Source organism: Oxyura jamaicensis, chromosome 4 (genome assembly GCF_011077185.1).
Source record: "Oxyura jamaicensis isolate SHBP4307 breed ruddy duck chromosome 4, BPBGC_Ojam_1.0, whole genome shotgun sequence".
NCBI classification, from domain to species: domain Eukaryota; kingdom Metazoa; phylum Chordata; class Aves; order Anseriformes; family Anatidae; genus Oxyura; species Oxyura jamaicensis.
Genome location: NC_048896.1, coordinates 94,988,984 through 95,002,053, shown reverse-complemented (window position 1 = coordinate 95,002,053; position 13,070 = coordinate 94,988,984). Strand labels below are relative to the sequence as shown.

At 51.3% G+C, this 13,070-nt stretch overlaps 1 protein-coding gene across 11 annotated transcripts in view; it reads right to left on the bottom strand.

The window, feature by feature from the left end:
• Positions 1-13,070, bottom strand: part of EXOC6B (exocyst complex component 6B) — a 274,926-nt gene that overhangs the window by 71,428 nt on the left and 190,428 nt on the right. For all 11 annotated transcript variants that reach the window (XM_035324205.1, XM_035324197.1, XM_035324203.1 and 8 more), the window contains one exon: positions 6,373-6,514. In XM_035324205.1, coding sequence (XP_035180096.1) covers positions 6,373-6,514 — 142 coding nt within the window. The remainder of the gene's footprint in view (positions 1-6,372; positions 6,515-13,070) is intronic.

Genomic DNA, 13,070 nt, shown 5'->3' with positions numbered 1-13,070 from the left:
TTCAGGATACTCAAGTTGAAGAACAGATTTTTGCATGGACTCTGGAGAAGCTCACAAGGCAAAAAAGGAGGGCAACGATAGGTAGGAAAGTAGGCAAGAAGAGCAGAAGGAAGGTTGTCTTGGCAGAAGTCATCCTGTTCTCTTCACAACCTCTGCTGAGCTTAATTGCCTCTGATCTATACCTCCTGCCACACCATTCCCATACAGCCCTGCTTTGATAATGTTCCCCATTAAAAGACAAATTAGCAAAGCTCATCCCCACCTATGATATTCTAGAGAGCTGCAGAGAGAGGGAAGAGTCATCCAAAATACAGAGAACAGCATCAAATTGCATAAAAAGACTCTATCATTGGCATTTGTTCGTCTGATGGAACAAATGAGCCTGGAGTTCCATCAGAGCCTAGAAAAGGGTGGTCAAGGAGCTCTGCTGGTCTGCTGATGGGGCCACCAGATGTTTTCAAGTGAGAAATGGCTATTTTCAGATGAAATTGTGTGAAATGTGTGCAAAGAAAATTGGTATCTGCTGATCTACAGGATAGGTCTACAGAATCAAGTTACAGATCTATACAGCTTCCCAAACCCAAGACCCAAGGCGTGCAGTGGATGTTGCTTGCCAGATACAAAGTTCTGAGCTTCACTAAAGTACCAATACTAGGAAAAGTGGACTGAGTACCGCTCACCTTGAGCTTATTTGAGCTGCAAAGTTTGTCACGTGTCAATAGGGTGGGTGTCCATGCTGGGTGGGGAAGAGGAAGCGGGTGCAAAGCTGGGGGATAGCATGGTTCAACAGTGAGCTCTGAAAATTGCCTGAACTAAAGCAATTAATTGAGTTTGGTCTTGAAACCGAAGAAGTGTTCTTAGTGAATGTGAAGAGGAAAGTAGCAGAGACCAGCTAGTAAAAATGTCAGCTGTCTGTGGTAGCAGAACAAACCTGAAAATGTCTCATCTAGTTCACACCGCAAGGAGATAAAACCCAGCTGTATTAAGGAAATGGGGTTTTGAACTCATTGTTAAGTTTCTTTCCACATATTTTAGACAATTCTAGTTCTTTAAAACCCAACAGACAAGCAACCCCACAGAGAGGCCCATTACATTTGCTCAAAAGAGAAGTGAACGGTGTGGATTTGCAGGGATCCAGGTCATACTTTCAATGTCTCATTTCAATAGGTGTGGGCAGAGGCATCCTCTCTTCCTAAAGTGAGTTGCAAAGGACTTTAATTATGGGAAAATCCCAGTAAGCATCCTGGTAAAAAGTGCTGAAGGAGATGAAGTGTTGGATTATAGGACAGACGAACGGAGAACGTAAGGCAGAAATCAGGTGATGGTAAGAGATGGTGTAGGAAAGCAGAAGGTATCAGTTCAGGGCAAAGTAAGTGGGGCTGAAAAGAAGTCCATTTGCCTCTGACAGCATGCAGATTCCCATGGTTTGCTCAAGTCAGATACGCAAACATCACCTGAGTGCTGTGCTCAAGTAGGGAGAGTTCACCAGCAGCTCAGCACTGCGGTGTAACGAGTTCCTACCCACCACCCAAACCTCAGCTGTGGTCTTTCACACCATCACAACAACAAACTGGAGGTGGTTTTCTGTCCTTCATCTGGAGATATCCCAGGTCCCAGGGCCGAGGAGCTCACAGGCAGTAAGAACCGCCAGCCAAAGTTAGCGGGGCCTTGTGTACGGGCCCAGGGTCCGAGGAGGACCTGCAGCTTTCGTTGCTTTTTGGGCATTTATCTTGTCTTTTTAACCACATATCCAAGCAGCACAGAGAGGAACCTGACTGGGGCTGTAAGCCGCTAAGACAAGAGAAGCTCTTGGTGTCCTCTCCACAAATGCCACCACCAGGCATTGCAGGATCTGAAGAGATCAGTGGAGATCTGTCTGCTGGTGTGATCGCCTCAAGCCTCTCCATCTGTTCACTGCAACGTCCCCTTTTCTCCCCCAAAGCACAAACTTTCTCAGGCTTTGGCCGGTGCGTTGTGGCAGGGCACATCCCAGCGAGTGCACAGCGCAGAATCCCCAAACTGGGGAATTTGTCCTCAGAAAGGCAGCGCTCACCTCTAGCACCAGGCACGGTACCCTCAGCCTAAAGAGGAGCAGGCAGCTCTTGTAACCCTGACAGCCCACGCTCGCCACGAGAGGACTGCCCACGGCGTCGTGGGCAAACGGCGGAGCATTGACCAAATAACGGGATTTCCGCGTGAGAAACGTTTTGGGGCCAGATAACGCAGCCAAGAATGAGGTGGTAAACAGCTGCACTGGGACCCATCTAGGCACATTCTGGCGTGCTCTCGTGTTTGGTTCAGTATTCCTCAAACTGGCTGACACGTCTGGGCTTCTTATTGACTACACCCATGAGTGGGCTGAACAAAAATTTGGAGTTTAATGAAATTTTAAATATAATTTTACGGCGCCTTTAATTTCTCATAAAGCAGCAGTTAAAAGACTTTAGAGATTATGGAACTGCTTATTTTATGACCTAAGAATTGTAAAAACAATCTGCCTCAACCACCGCTGGAATTAGTTATATAGATGTGAAACACTTTTGTACAAGCGAGAGCAGCCGCCTTTCTTTTTTTCCCCTTTCTGTCGTAATCTCCAAATCTGGGCCGTTTCGTTTGATTCCCACTACCTCTGAGTTGCGGGAGATGTGGAAAAAGAAACACCAGCACCGGGAGGTCCTAAAAAGAGCCGAGTATGGAACCGAGGCGAAAAGGCGCGGAGCCATTACAGAAAGCATCGTTAAATCCTGGGTTGTGGACGTAGGCTGGAAGACAGCAAACCCTTTTTAAAAAGTAAATGCCTATTCTGAAAAAAAAGTATCCCATCTTCTATGTACAAGTTTATGGAAATATTGGTGTTAGGTTTTTTTGTTTTGTTTTGTTTTGTTTTGTTTTTCCCTCCAGAGTTGCTTTTTTTCCCCTCCTTTCAAGTTGGCTCGTTGGGCTGGAGCCAGAACTCGCTCCTAAATTGAGACATAATGAGACGTGTCCTACTGTGTCTTTCTGGACAACTCATTTAACCTCTGTGCCTTATTTCACTCTAGGTTTAAATCAGAGGTGAGAGAATCTCTCTTGACTGCATAAAAGGAGCTATATAAAGCCAAGCAATAATAACAAGAGTTACAAGTAATACCTGGCCAGCAGAAAACAATTTAAAATGACTTTTGCACTTTCCTGGACTCGAGCCGTGCTGTCCATATGCATACATCACTTGTAAAGCTGCACCAAAAGACTTTCAAACCTCGATCGCACGTCTTGGGCAAAAGCTTTTTCCTGGAAGAAAGCACGCCGGCACCCCAACCTGCCGGAGTGCTGCTCTGCAGCTCCTCGAGTACTTTGTCCAACAGGAACCTCCTGCAACGGGGTTTCCACAGCTTTCCCCGGGGAATAATGCCACAGGAAAACGGTTCTCATTTTTCACACGTTTCTCTCATCATAGCCAGCCTAATCGGATTTTTACAATCTTGCAGCTTCGTTTTTCCTTGCCTCTTTCACACTAAAGTGCTGCTGACGTATATGGGACTACTCACACAACCGAGACATGCAGGGCTTGGCTCCTCGTGTTTATTTAATTTACTACTTCTCCCCGCTTCTCCAAAAACTGTCTTTTTGAAGGTTATAAAATGAATACGCTGTGCGTGCAGCGCTTTGAATGTGCAAAACGCTATCCAAAAACTGCTGAGCACATTGCTCCAGAGGACGGCTTTATTGTGCGGGCAAGGGGTCCCCGCACGAGCTTGTGCTCCTCCTCAGCACCACCCGCGCTTGCCTGTGTCTGGAGCCAAACCTTAGCCTGCGGCTTGCTTTTGCAGCCATCCCCCTTCGTTATGCTGATGGGATAGCAAATCCAAAAATCAGAAGCTATTTTAGGAACCAATTAGTCTCAAGAATTAATTTACCAGTGGCTTGGCTTAAGCTTAAACCATCACCATTCTCACCTCTGCAATTACTATCTGTCGTGTACAGAAACACGTTTTCTTCTCATGTGTATGAGACCTACTCCAATATAGGGTAATTATCTGCATCACCTTCAAACCATGCCTAATACACAACTAATTGTTCATTAACTTTTCTCAGCACTCTCTTAACCAGCTTATACTTCTGGTGTTCACAATCTGCTTAAACAAAAGCCTAATAAAGTCGGGGACTGAAATTCCGAAGCCCAGTTTCCATACCAGAGAACTCGCTGGACGTGCTCGGAACGGCTATAAAATCCTATTTAAATATGATAAGAACAGCTATAAAACCCTATTTAAATAAGATAAGTACGTGATAAAGCTGCTAAATTAGGTAAGGCCGGGGCGTCTGGGGAGACGAAGAGGGCTGGAGGCATAAAAAGCCACATACACAACGAGTGTAATAAGGACAGTGGGATTTGCACCCACAAATTAGAAAACAAATTAATAAAGAGCCTTGAAAATGGAAACATATTTCCTGAATATGTCTGCTCTGTGGATCGATTCTTCTGGAAAGCCAAATCTCGATGCACTGCTTCTCAAAACCAGAAGTAAAAAATCATTCCTGGTGTCAGCAAAGCCAGCCGAGTGCATTCCTGCCCCCGAAAAGGAAGAAAAGACTTTGTCTGGGCTTCCCGTTCTGCGGCCAGCAGCGGGGTGACAGTGATGGATAGGAAGGTTACAGCCGTGGCATCTGTCTCCAGTCCCCGCCTGCGACGCACCTCGGGTGGAGCGGGTCGCGTCCCGGCTGCTCAGGTTGGCGGCACCTGCTCTTCAGTGTCTGAGTGCTCCTCGCCGAACAATTGCTCCAGCTCGCGTGGAATTTAAGGAATCAGGCTCTTCAACCCGATACTAAATGTCATCCGTTTTACTTAGCGCCGGGGGCTCTCAGGGAAGAGATGCTGCTTAGTGACCCAAGTTACCGGTGGGGCGGAAAACTGCAGGGTCACAAGTCTGTTTGCAGCCAAAAGAAAAAGAAGGAAACTATTACTGATGACAAATGCTTCCTATTATTCTCAGCACCACAGACCGTCCCTGTGCGGACACAGATTGAGAACGCAGCTGCTGCCGGTGCAGCCCCGACACGCTGATGGGACACAAATTAGGCGGGCAGAACTTGGGGCTGAAGGTGCTTCTGCAAGAAAAATAAGGTCCTGCTTGCATCGAGACAAGTGATGTAGCTGCAAACTTTGGATCCGATTCATTAAACAGCGATCCTTCTCCCAGGCTGCCCAGCCAAGGCTGCGATGAATTAGCAAAAGGAGATGGCCAGCTATTAAAAAATGCCCCCTACAAACACCACAAAATCTTACTGGGTCACCTTTCTCGAAAATAAAATTCTGCCTACAGTAGCTCCTGTTGGTGCTGTCTAGCTGGAACACAATTAGCGAGGCTTTTATAAAGGGTGGTAGAATATCTTTGTTAAGAGCCAGGTGATAATGGAAACACCCTAAGTGGTTTCCCTGAATAAATGGAGTTACCAGAGATAGGAAGAGCAAATTCCCAGTACTTGGGCTCCAGCAGCATTCCCACTGAGGCTGGGACCGTCCTGCTGCAGGGCTTAACAGGAGCAGCATCAGGGCAAAGAGCAGCTCAGGAGACTGCAAGGAACAGGCTTATCTCGGTCTGAGCAGGGAACACCCCGATTTCCGTATCAAAACAAAGCCCAAAAGGTGGGTATTTGGACTAAACTTCCCTAAAAACTCTTCATCTGCTCTAAAAGCCCTGCTTTGGATTAAATTATGAAAACAGGGAGAAGTGAGGTGTTCTGTCAGTTGTGTTCTGCATTCTGTTAACACCTACAGGCAGCGGGAGAATGAGCAACCTGAGAGAAATCTCAGGATTTCAGAGCTCGCTCAGGTGTTAGCCGGATGACCCAAAATGCGCAGGGTTGAGCGCAAGCCACGGGGTTGGCACCTGCGATGCTCACACGCAAATAGATTTAAGCAGTTTGCTTACAAGGCATCTCTTTGCCATAACAGTGACTTTGCAAAAAGGGCAGGCTTTGGGAAAAAACTCCCTGCAGCAGATAGAGAAGACAAACAGCTGAGGTCAGGAGAGGACCAGAGCTTCTTACGAACACAAGCCAGTTATTGTTTTCTGAAACAGCCATCGTTAAGTGGACTGATTTCTGTTAGCCCTCCTCATGTTTTACCCACTTTAATTCCTCGTTTCTTAAAAATACTCAAAAATACCCCAAAAGCAGGGATGATCTGGAAAGCATCAATGCAGCATTTAGGAGAAAGAGGAGCAGTAAAGCTTTGATCTCAGAGTTTGCCGGGCTGCTTGTGTCCTGAAGGTACTGCCAGAGGTCCTCCTGGACAGCACCAGCAGGCTCTGACAGCACTGCCCTGGCTCGGGTCCTGACTTACGAGCGGGTAAAGCGAAGCATGGGGAATGGGATGTGTCTGCATCTTACGTTCGCATTCCTCCACGTCCAGGTTGAACTGCTGCAAGGCGCCCAGCGTCAGCTGCCGCACTTCGGCTTCCAGCAGCAGCTGCATCAGCGAGGTGGACAAGTGCTTGCACGCCGACATGCAGGCGGTCTGCGCCACCTTCCCCTGCAAGACAAAAGGGAGGCGCGGTAAGGCCACTGAGCACGACAGGGAAAAGAAGCTCCTTGGACCCTCCAGTCCACCCTCTTTAACACATCCCATCAGCTTTCAGAGCTTGCTTTCACAACCATTGCCTTTGAAGGGAACCAACTGTTTAGGACCACGCTGCTAGTAGCAGGGTCAGACCTCGGAAGATGGGGAGTGCCCAGGAGCAGCTCCAACCCAGGAAAGCCTTGGGGTGTTTAGAGCTCTAGGCAGCTCTCACTGTGGCATCCTACCGTGGACCAGACAACGTGCCCTATTTCATCTGACATCTTGCATGGACCGCCTGAAGTTACCTTGTTGATGGGTCAAAATCATGGGGCAGTGACAATTCAAAGCCCCAGCCTGCAACTAAAGCAGCATCTATGCGTGTTCCACAGCGGCAGAGGCACTTGGTTCAACAAGGGCTGCTTTAGCCTCGACCTCGTGGGAGCGGGGTGGCCTCTGCTCCTTCACCAGGCTGCACGGCATCCACTGCACCAGCAGCGACGCCAGCGGCGGTCTCTTGGCTCTGCGTGTTTAGGGACACAAGCGTGTTCTCCGCCGTGCACCCTACGGAGCTGGGGACACACTGGTGACAACTCCAGTCCTGTCCCTGGCACGCTGAAGGTCCTCAGTCTGCTCCCAGCACCACGCAGCCCCTTCTGGACCCCGGTGGGAAGGAAACGTGCAAGCGTTGTGGTGGGGTGGTGGGGCCACATCCTGCCCCTGCTTGCTCCAGGGGGAAGGCACCCACCAGCGCTTGCCTCCTCCTGGCTGTGCCAGCGCGGTACAGCACCCACACCCGGCACAGCACCGACGGCAGGAGGTCAGATGGAACCAGGCAGGTGCTGGGGGTCTCCTGGAGCCGTCCACGAAGCATCTCTCTGCCACCAGGATGCGACTGCGAGACAGAAAAGAACACGCTGGCCGCTCCCGGGGTGTAAAAGGTGCCGTGCCTGGCAGCTCGATGCCACGCGGGCTCGGCTACGCCGCGTGTTTCTCTCGCCTTTCCAGCGCGACCTACGCCATCAGAAGCAGATGTGAAAAGATGAACGGAGCTCTGAGTGCTGCTGTTATCTGCTGCCCTTAGAGACTGCTCCTAAGAGAGCTTCAGACCAAGGAGCAGGCAGATACTGAGCGGGTCCTGCACCTCCAGGGACCTGCCCCGTCTGCTTTTGAGGTTTCTCTCTTGCTGGAGAGCCAATTCCTCGGTTTTGTGTTTTACCATCTTCCTTGTTAAAGTGAACGGCTTGATCTGCATTGCCAGTACCTGTACAGACAAAACGAGGGCGCCTGTTTTCTGTTGGAAAGCTACAGGTGAAAAAACATGTCAGAACCAATACCGCCTATAATAATTTAACACCGATTTTGTTGCTCTCAAGATTTTGTTCCTCTTATTTTTACCAGATAACTCAATGATTTGCAAATGTTTGACGCCTTTTTTTTGTATCAATTACTTAGAGTCCTTGAAACTTTATATTTATTAGGAAAGCACGAGCAGTTGCTGGTTTCAGCTACGAAGAAAATCGAGAGTATTGTCAGTAAATATTTATGTTTAAAAACGCTTCCTGTGGCCTACAGCAGTTATGTTTGACTTTTGAGGAACAGCTGCGATCTCAAGCCGTGAATCACAAGAGCAGTCTGCGGTAAGAGGAGTTACCCTGGCTAAGCCTCCCGTTTCCCCATCGCGAAACAATCGCAGGGCAGGAGAAGAGCAATCACCAGCGGCTTGTTAATTAGGATGCACGACTCCTCGAGCGGTAAGGTTTCAAACAGGAACATGACAAGTTGCAAAATCAGCACGCCGAGGGAAGGCACCGTGTCTGGGGAGAGAAATCACCTTCTGTGGATGATCCAGGGTATAGCTGATGGGAGCTGAAAGGCCAAACAACGTTTATTTGAACAGCAGGGGCTGTGCAGGCAAAAAATGCCTCTTCCTCCTCTTCCTCATCTTCCTCGTCCTCCTCGCCCAGCAGAGCTGCTCGATGCATGTATTTCGGTGCACGCCTGCTCCCAGCAACGACAGCTCCACACAGACCCACTTCAGTCCATCAGCCGCCCAAACCAGATGCCGTTGGCCCTGATGGCACCATTTGGCTTGCAGAAAACCTTCATTATTTATTTTTTATGGAGAAAGTTTTACTGGGAAGTAAAGCTGGCCGCGATGCGGGAATAAGGCAGCGCGGGCTTCGAGAGTGGAGGACAGAACCGAACCTGCAGCCGTGAAGCCCGGGATGTCCCAGGGGAGTTATGACGTCCGAAGCAGAAGGATGTTAAGGAAAGATGATGGTGGGAGGTCTTATGGGAGGTGAGAGGCAGCCCTAGCCGAAAGGCAGGAGGTGCTCAAAAACCACCAGCTCCTTAGAAAGGCCATGGGCAGGTCGCTGAGCTCGAGTTCCCGTGCACCGACCTGGCTGAAGCATTGGCACCAGGGGAGACACCACCAGAAGAGAGGAGAGCGATGGGCACGGACACGAAGACCTGAGGTCCTCCGTAAAGACCGGCAGATACCTGAACGTCCTGAGGTGCCGTATGGAGACACGGAGTCAGAAAGGTCCTTTCCGTGAGCAGTAAAGATTTCCCAACCCACCAAATCACCACCAAATCGAAGTGACAAGCTTCGAAAACACATGGCAGTTTTGTTCAACCTACCTGAACTTCCTCCCTCATTTCGTTCAACCTACCTGAATCTCTCCATTTACAATTACTCCGACGACATCCCTCGTCGCTCGAGTAGAAAAGCTGTGGCCGAGAAAATATTGTAATATGCTTCCGTCTGCAGTGTGGGTGTGCAACGTGCATGAAACGCACAAAAACACACAAATATTTTGGCTGGGAGCAGACTCGCACGAGCCTTGCAGCCAGCGCTGCCCGGACCGTCCTGCTCCTCCGTGTCTGCCTCCAGATGCACACAAAAGAATTTAACACGCTTGCTTGGAAACGAGGAGTGCCTGAGGAGATCTCACAGATTTTTAGGAGCACCTTATAAATTTACACTGGGTTTCCCGTGGGGCTTTCACGCCGTGCTTCAGCTGAGGATCAGAACACATCCCGTTGCTGCAGCACGGACAGGTGAGCAAACTTTTGATCCATGAACTGGGAAGCGCTCTTATCAGCTGCACAAAGTTGTTTTGGATCTACAGGCAACATCCATCTTCAGCAGTAGGAAAAATTCATTTTTTTTGATTAAAAAGAAAAGCGGAGCCCTGCGTTAGAGGGCAGGGTGCTTCATCTCCATTGTTTACTGCCGCTCCCAGGCTCCAGGAGCGTTCATTACTCACCCCAAAACAAACACCTGCACTAAAATTAAGATGAAGCATGGCAACCGTGAAGTTTAGCAGCAGAGCCACAGGTTTTTGCTCTTCATCACTTACTTGTGCCGTTCTGACATATTCGGCTATTTAAAACGCTGCTCGTGCCCATTCCTCATCCCCAGCCGCGGCGGGAAGCGCGCTGCTCCCTGACTGCGATTTGTCTTCGTTACCTCCAACAGACACAGCAGGTTTTGTTGTGCTCAGGGAGTTTTGATGCTTTATTGAGCAGCTCAGTCCTGGTCCTGATGGGAAGGAGACGATGAGAAAGCAAAGCTGCCCAGCCCTGGGAGCTGCACACTTGCTGGGCATGGGGCACAGGGCACGCTAAGCCCTCTTGTCCCTCCTCGTACACCAGGACTTGCTTCCCAGCGCTTCAGGAGTCACCTACGGGGTGAGGAGCCAGTGGTGTTTGCCACCCAGCCAGGCTGCACAGCACCGCCGCTCCTGTAAAACGCTGCAGGGCCCTGCACTGAGCTTTGGAGGCAGAACTAAGGCCGTGCTTTGATGCCTTGGGGGTACCCAGCCACGACATCCTCAGCAGTTTGGAAGTTGAGTCCAGCGGCACTTGAGGAGAGCTCTGCCAGCGTGAAAACACCCGATGAGGACGTGGGGCTGGCTCCTATAAACACCTCCTTCTCTGCGTGCTCTTCCATAGCTGCTCCCCAGCCAACATGAGACTTCTTGAGATGCAAAACTCAAGCCCGAAGGGGACTTTTCCCTCTCAGTGCACTGCTCTACCCTGCTGGAAAAGCATCCGAAAAGCCAATCACGCATGGGTTTGGCCACCGGCTGCAACCCTTGGAGCAGCCTGGGCGATGTCACAGCACAACCCCCCCCCCCGGGTGAAGTCAAAAGGAAAACCCATGGGAAGGTTTTCCGCCTCGCCGAGAAAAATCTTAGGGGAAAACCCTTCTCGTACACCGGGCAAGGGTGGGATCAGCAACACGGAGGTACCTAAAGGGTTACCTACGCCTGCAAACACGCCTGCTCCGGTGCACGCATTCCTCCGGCTAGCCGGGCTTGCCCGAATAAAGAGTGAGTGACAAGCGACACTGGGAGGGCGTGAAGAAGAGCAAATAATTGAGATGAAACGTCAAGTTAATAAGCCAAACGCAAGGAGGACGGGAGGGAAAAGTAATTTAATCATCACGGCTTGACAGCACAACAGCCTCTGCCGAGCCTTCACGGCGCAAGCGGCTTGCAGGTTCCTGCAGCGGCGCTTCATCGAATTCTTTGCCGGTATTTTCTACTGCACCTCGTTGCAGGGAGGGCGAGGGGAATCCAACGGGAGCAGCTCCTGGCACGGCCGCCCCTGCTCCTTCCTTTTCACGTGGGATTTGGCCGGGCCCAAAACTTGTTTCAGGTGCAAACGTGCACTGCGCCTTTGAAAGCCTCTGAAGCCGAATCTTCTCCTGACAGCTTGAGAATCCCACCTTTCATTTCCATTATTCTTCGGGTTTAAGCACCTAAAACCCGCTCTGTTTTTAAAAAGAGTTGGCCTTCAATCGCAGCTTTAAGAACACAGAGATGTCTGACAGCTTACGCTCAAAATTACGGGATGAAAGATTAAAGTATACGAAAGATAGCTTTTTGCCTTGTAAGCATTAATCCAGTTTTCCTTTTATTTACTGCTAGAAGGTCTGAAGATGCCACGGGGGTTGAAATCATCGTGCTGAACGTCTGGCTAGAGACAGGAAGGTGCAAGAAACTCCACAGGGGACGATTGCCTCCCCTGATCAGCGTCTCCCTCCCTGCACAGAGGCCTAAAACCTTCCCAGGACGTTTATTCTTTTCAGCCTTATAAATACAGACACCCCCAAAGACACAGGTGCCAGTTACGGCAGCTCCCTGTAAGCTCAGCAGCTGCAGACAACCGTCAATTTTAGAACATTTCCCCAGAAACACAGTGCGGTATCTGCTTGATAAGCAGCTCTTACAGAACGTGCCCGTCCTGGTTCGCAGAACCCCAGAACACGGATGCAGGCAGGGCCCTCGGTGCCCCGTGGGTCCCCCCCGCCCAGCCCCACGTCCCGGCGGCTGCTGCAGCTCCCCCAGGAGGAGCCCCCCCAAGCTCTGGGCAGCCTGTGCCAGGGCTCCGGCACCTGCCTGGCCCAGCAGTGCTGCCTGAGGGGCAGGGGGAGCCGCCGGGGCTCCGGGCTGGGCCCGCGGCCTCTGGCCCTGGGCACCGCTGAGCAGAGCCTGGCTCCGGCCTCTCCGCACCTCCCTGCGGGGCTTGGCGGACACGGACGGGATCCCTCTGCCCTCCTCATCCCCAGGCCGAGCAGCCCCAGCTCTCTCGGCCTCTCCTCGCAGCAGAGGTGCCCCAGGCCCTGCAGCACTTCAGGGAGTGATGCTTGGCTCCCTCCAGTGTGCCCAGGGCTCTCTGGCACTGGGGTCCCAGCACTCCAGGTGTAGTTTCACCAGTTTTGAGCACAGAAGCAGGATCACCTCCCTCCTCCTGCTGGCAATGCTTTGCCTGATGCAGCCCAGCACACCACCAGCCTTCTCAGTCCAAGGGCATGTTGCTGCTTCACGTTCACCTCGGTGTCCACCAGGACCCCCAAGTCCCTTTCTGCAGAGCCACTTTCCACCTGGGCAGCCCCTTGCATGTCCTCATGCCTGCGGTTCTTCTTCCCCCGATTTTTTGGCACATATTTACCGTACAGGCTTACTTCATAGCCTTTTTTTTTTTTTTTGGTTCACTTTGCAGCTTTCCCACGGCGCCAGGGCTGCGAGCAGGACGGCAGCACCGCCGGCGCCGCGAGGCCGAGCCCGGCTTCACTGCGGGACACCGCCACGCTCCGCTCCCCGACGGCGGCGAGCCGAGCCCCTGATTGACGTGTTTTCCACCAAGCCTCCGAAATCATTAACGGCCCCACCCGCACCGGCGGTGCCGGGACATGTGCCTTGGCGTGGAGATTTCGGTGAGCAGGATGCAGCAGGGCTGTCAGCCCCAGACGTCGCTCCTAGAAAACCCCGCGCTCCTGCTGCGGGTTGGAGGCTAATGAGGTTGGAGGGGCTAATTACCACGATGGCTTTTGCAAGCGTGTGGTGCAACCGCTGGCACTCCCAAAGGCTCTTCCCATGCCGGCATCCTAAGAAGCTGCAGGGCTACGTCCTGATCCTGCTCCACAGCAAGCTGCAAAATGAGCTCAGCCCGCACGCAGTTCAGAAGTGCTTCAGCTTCCTCGGTGCGCTGGTACCCCACGCTCGGGAAGGCTTTA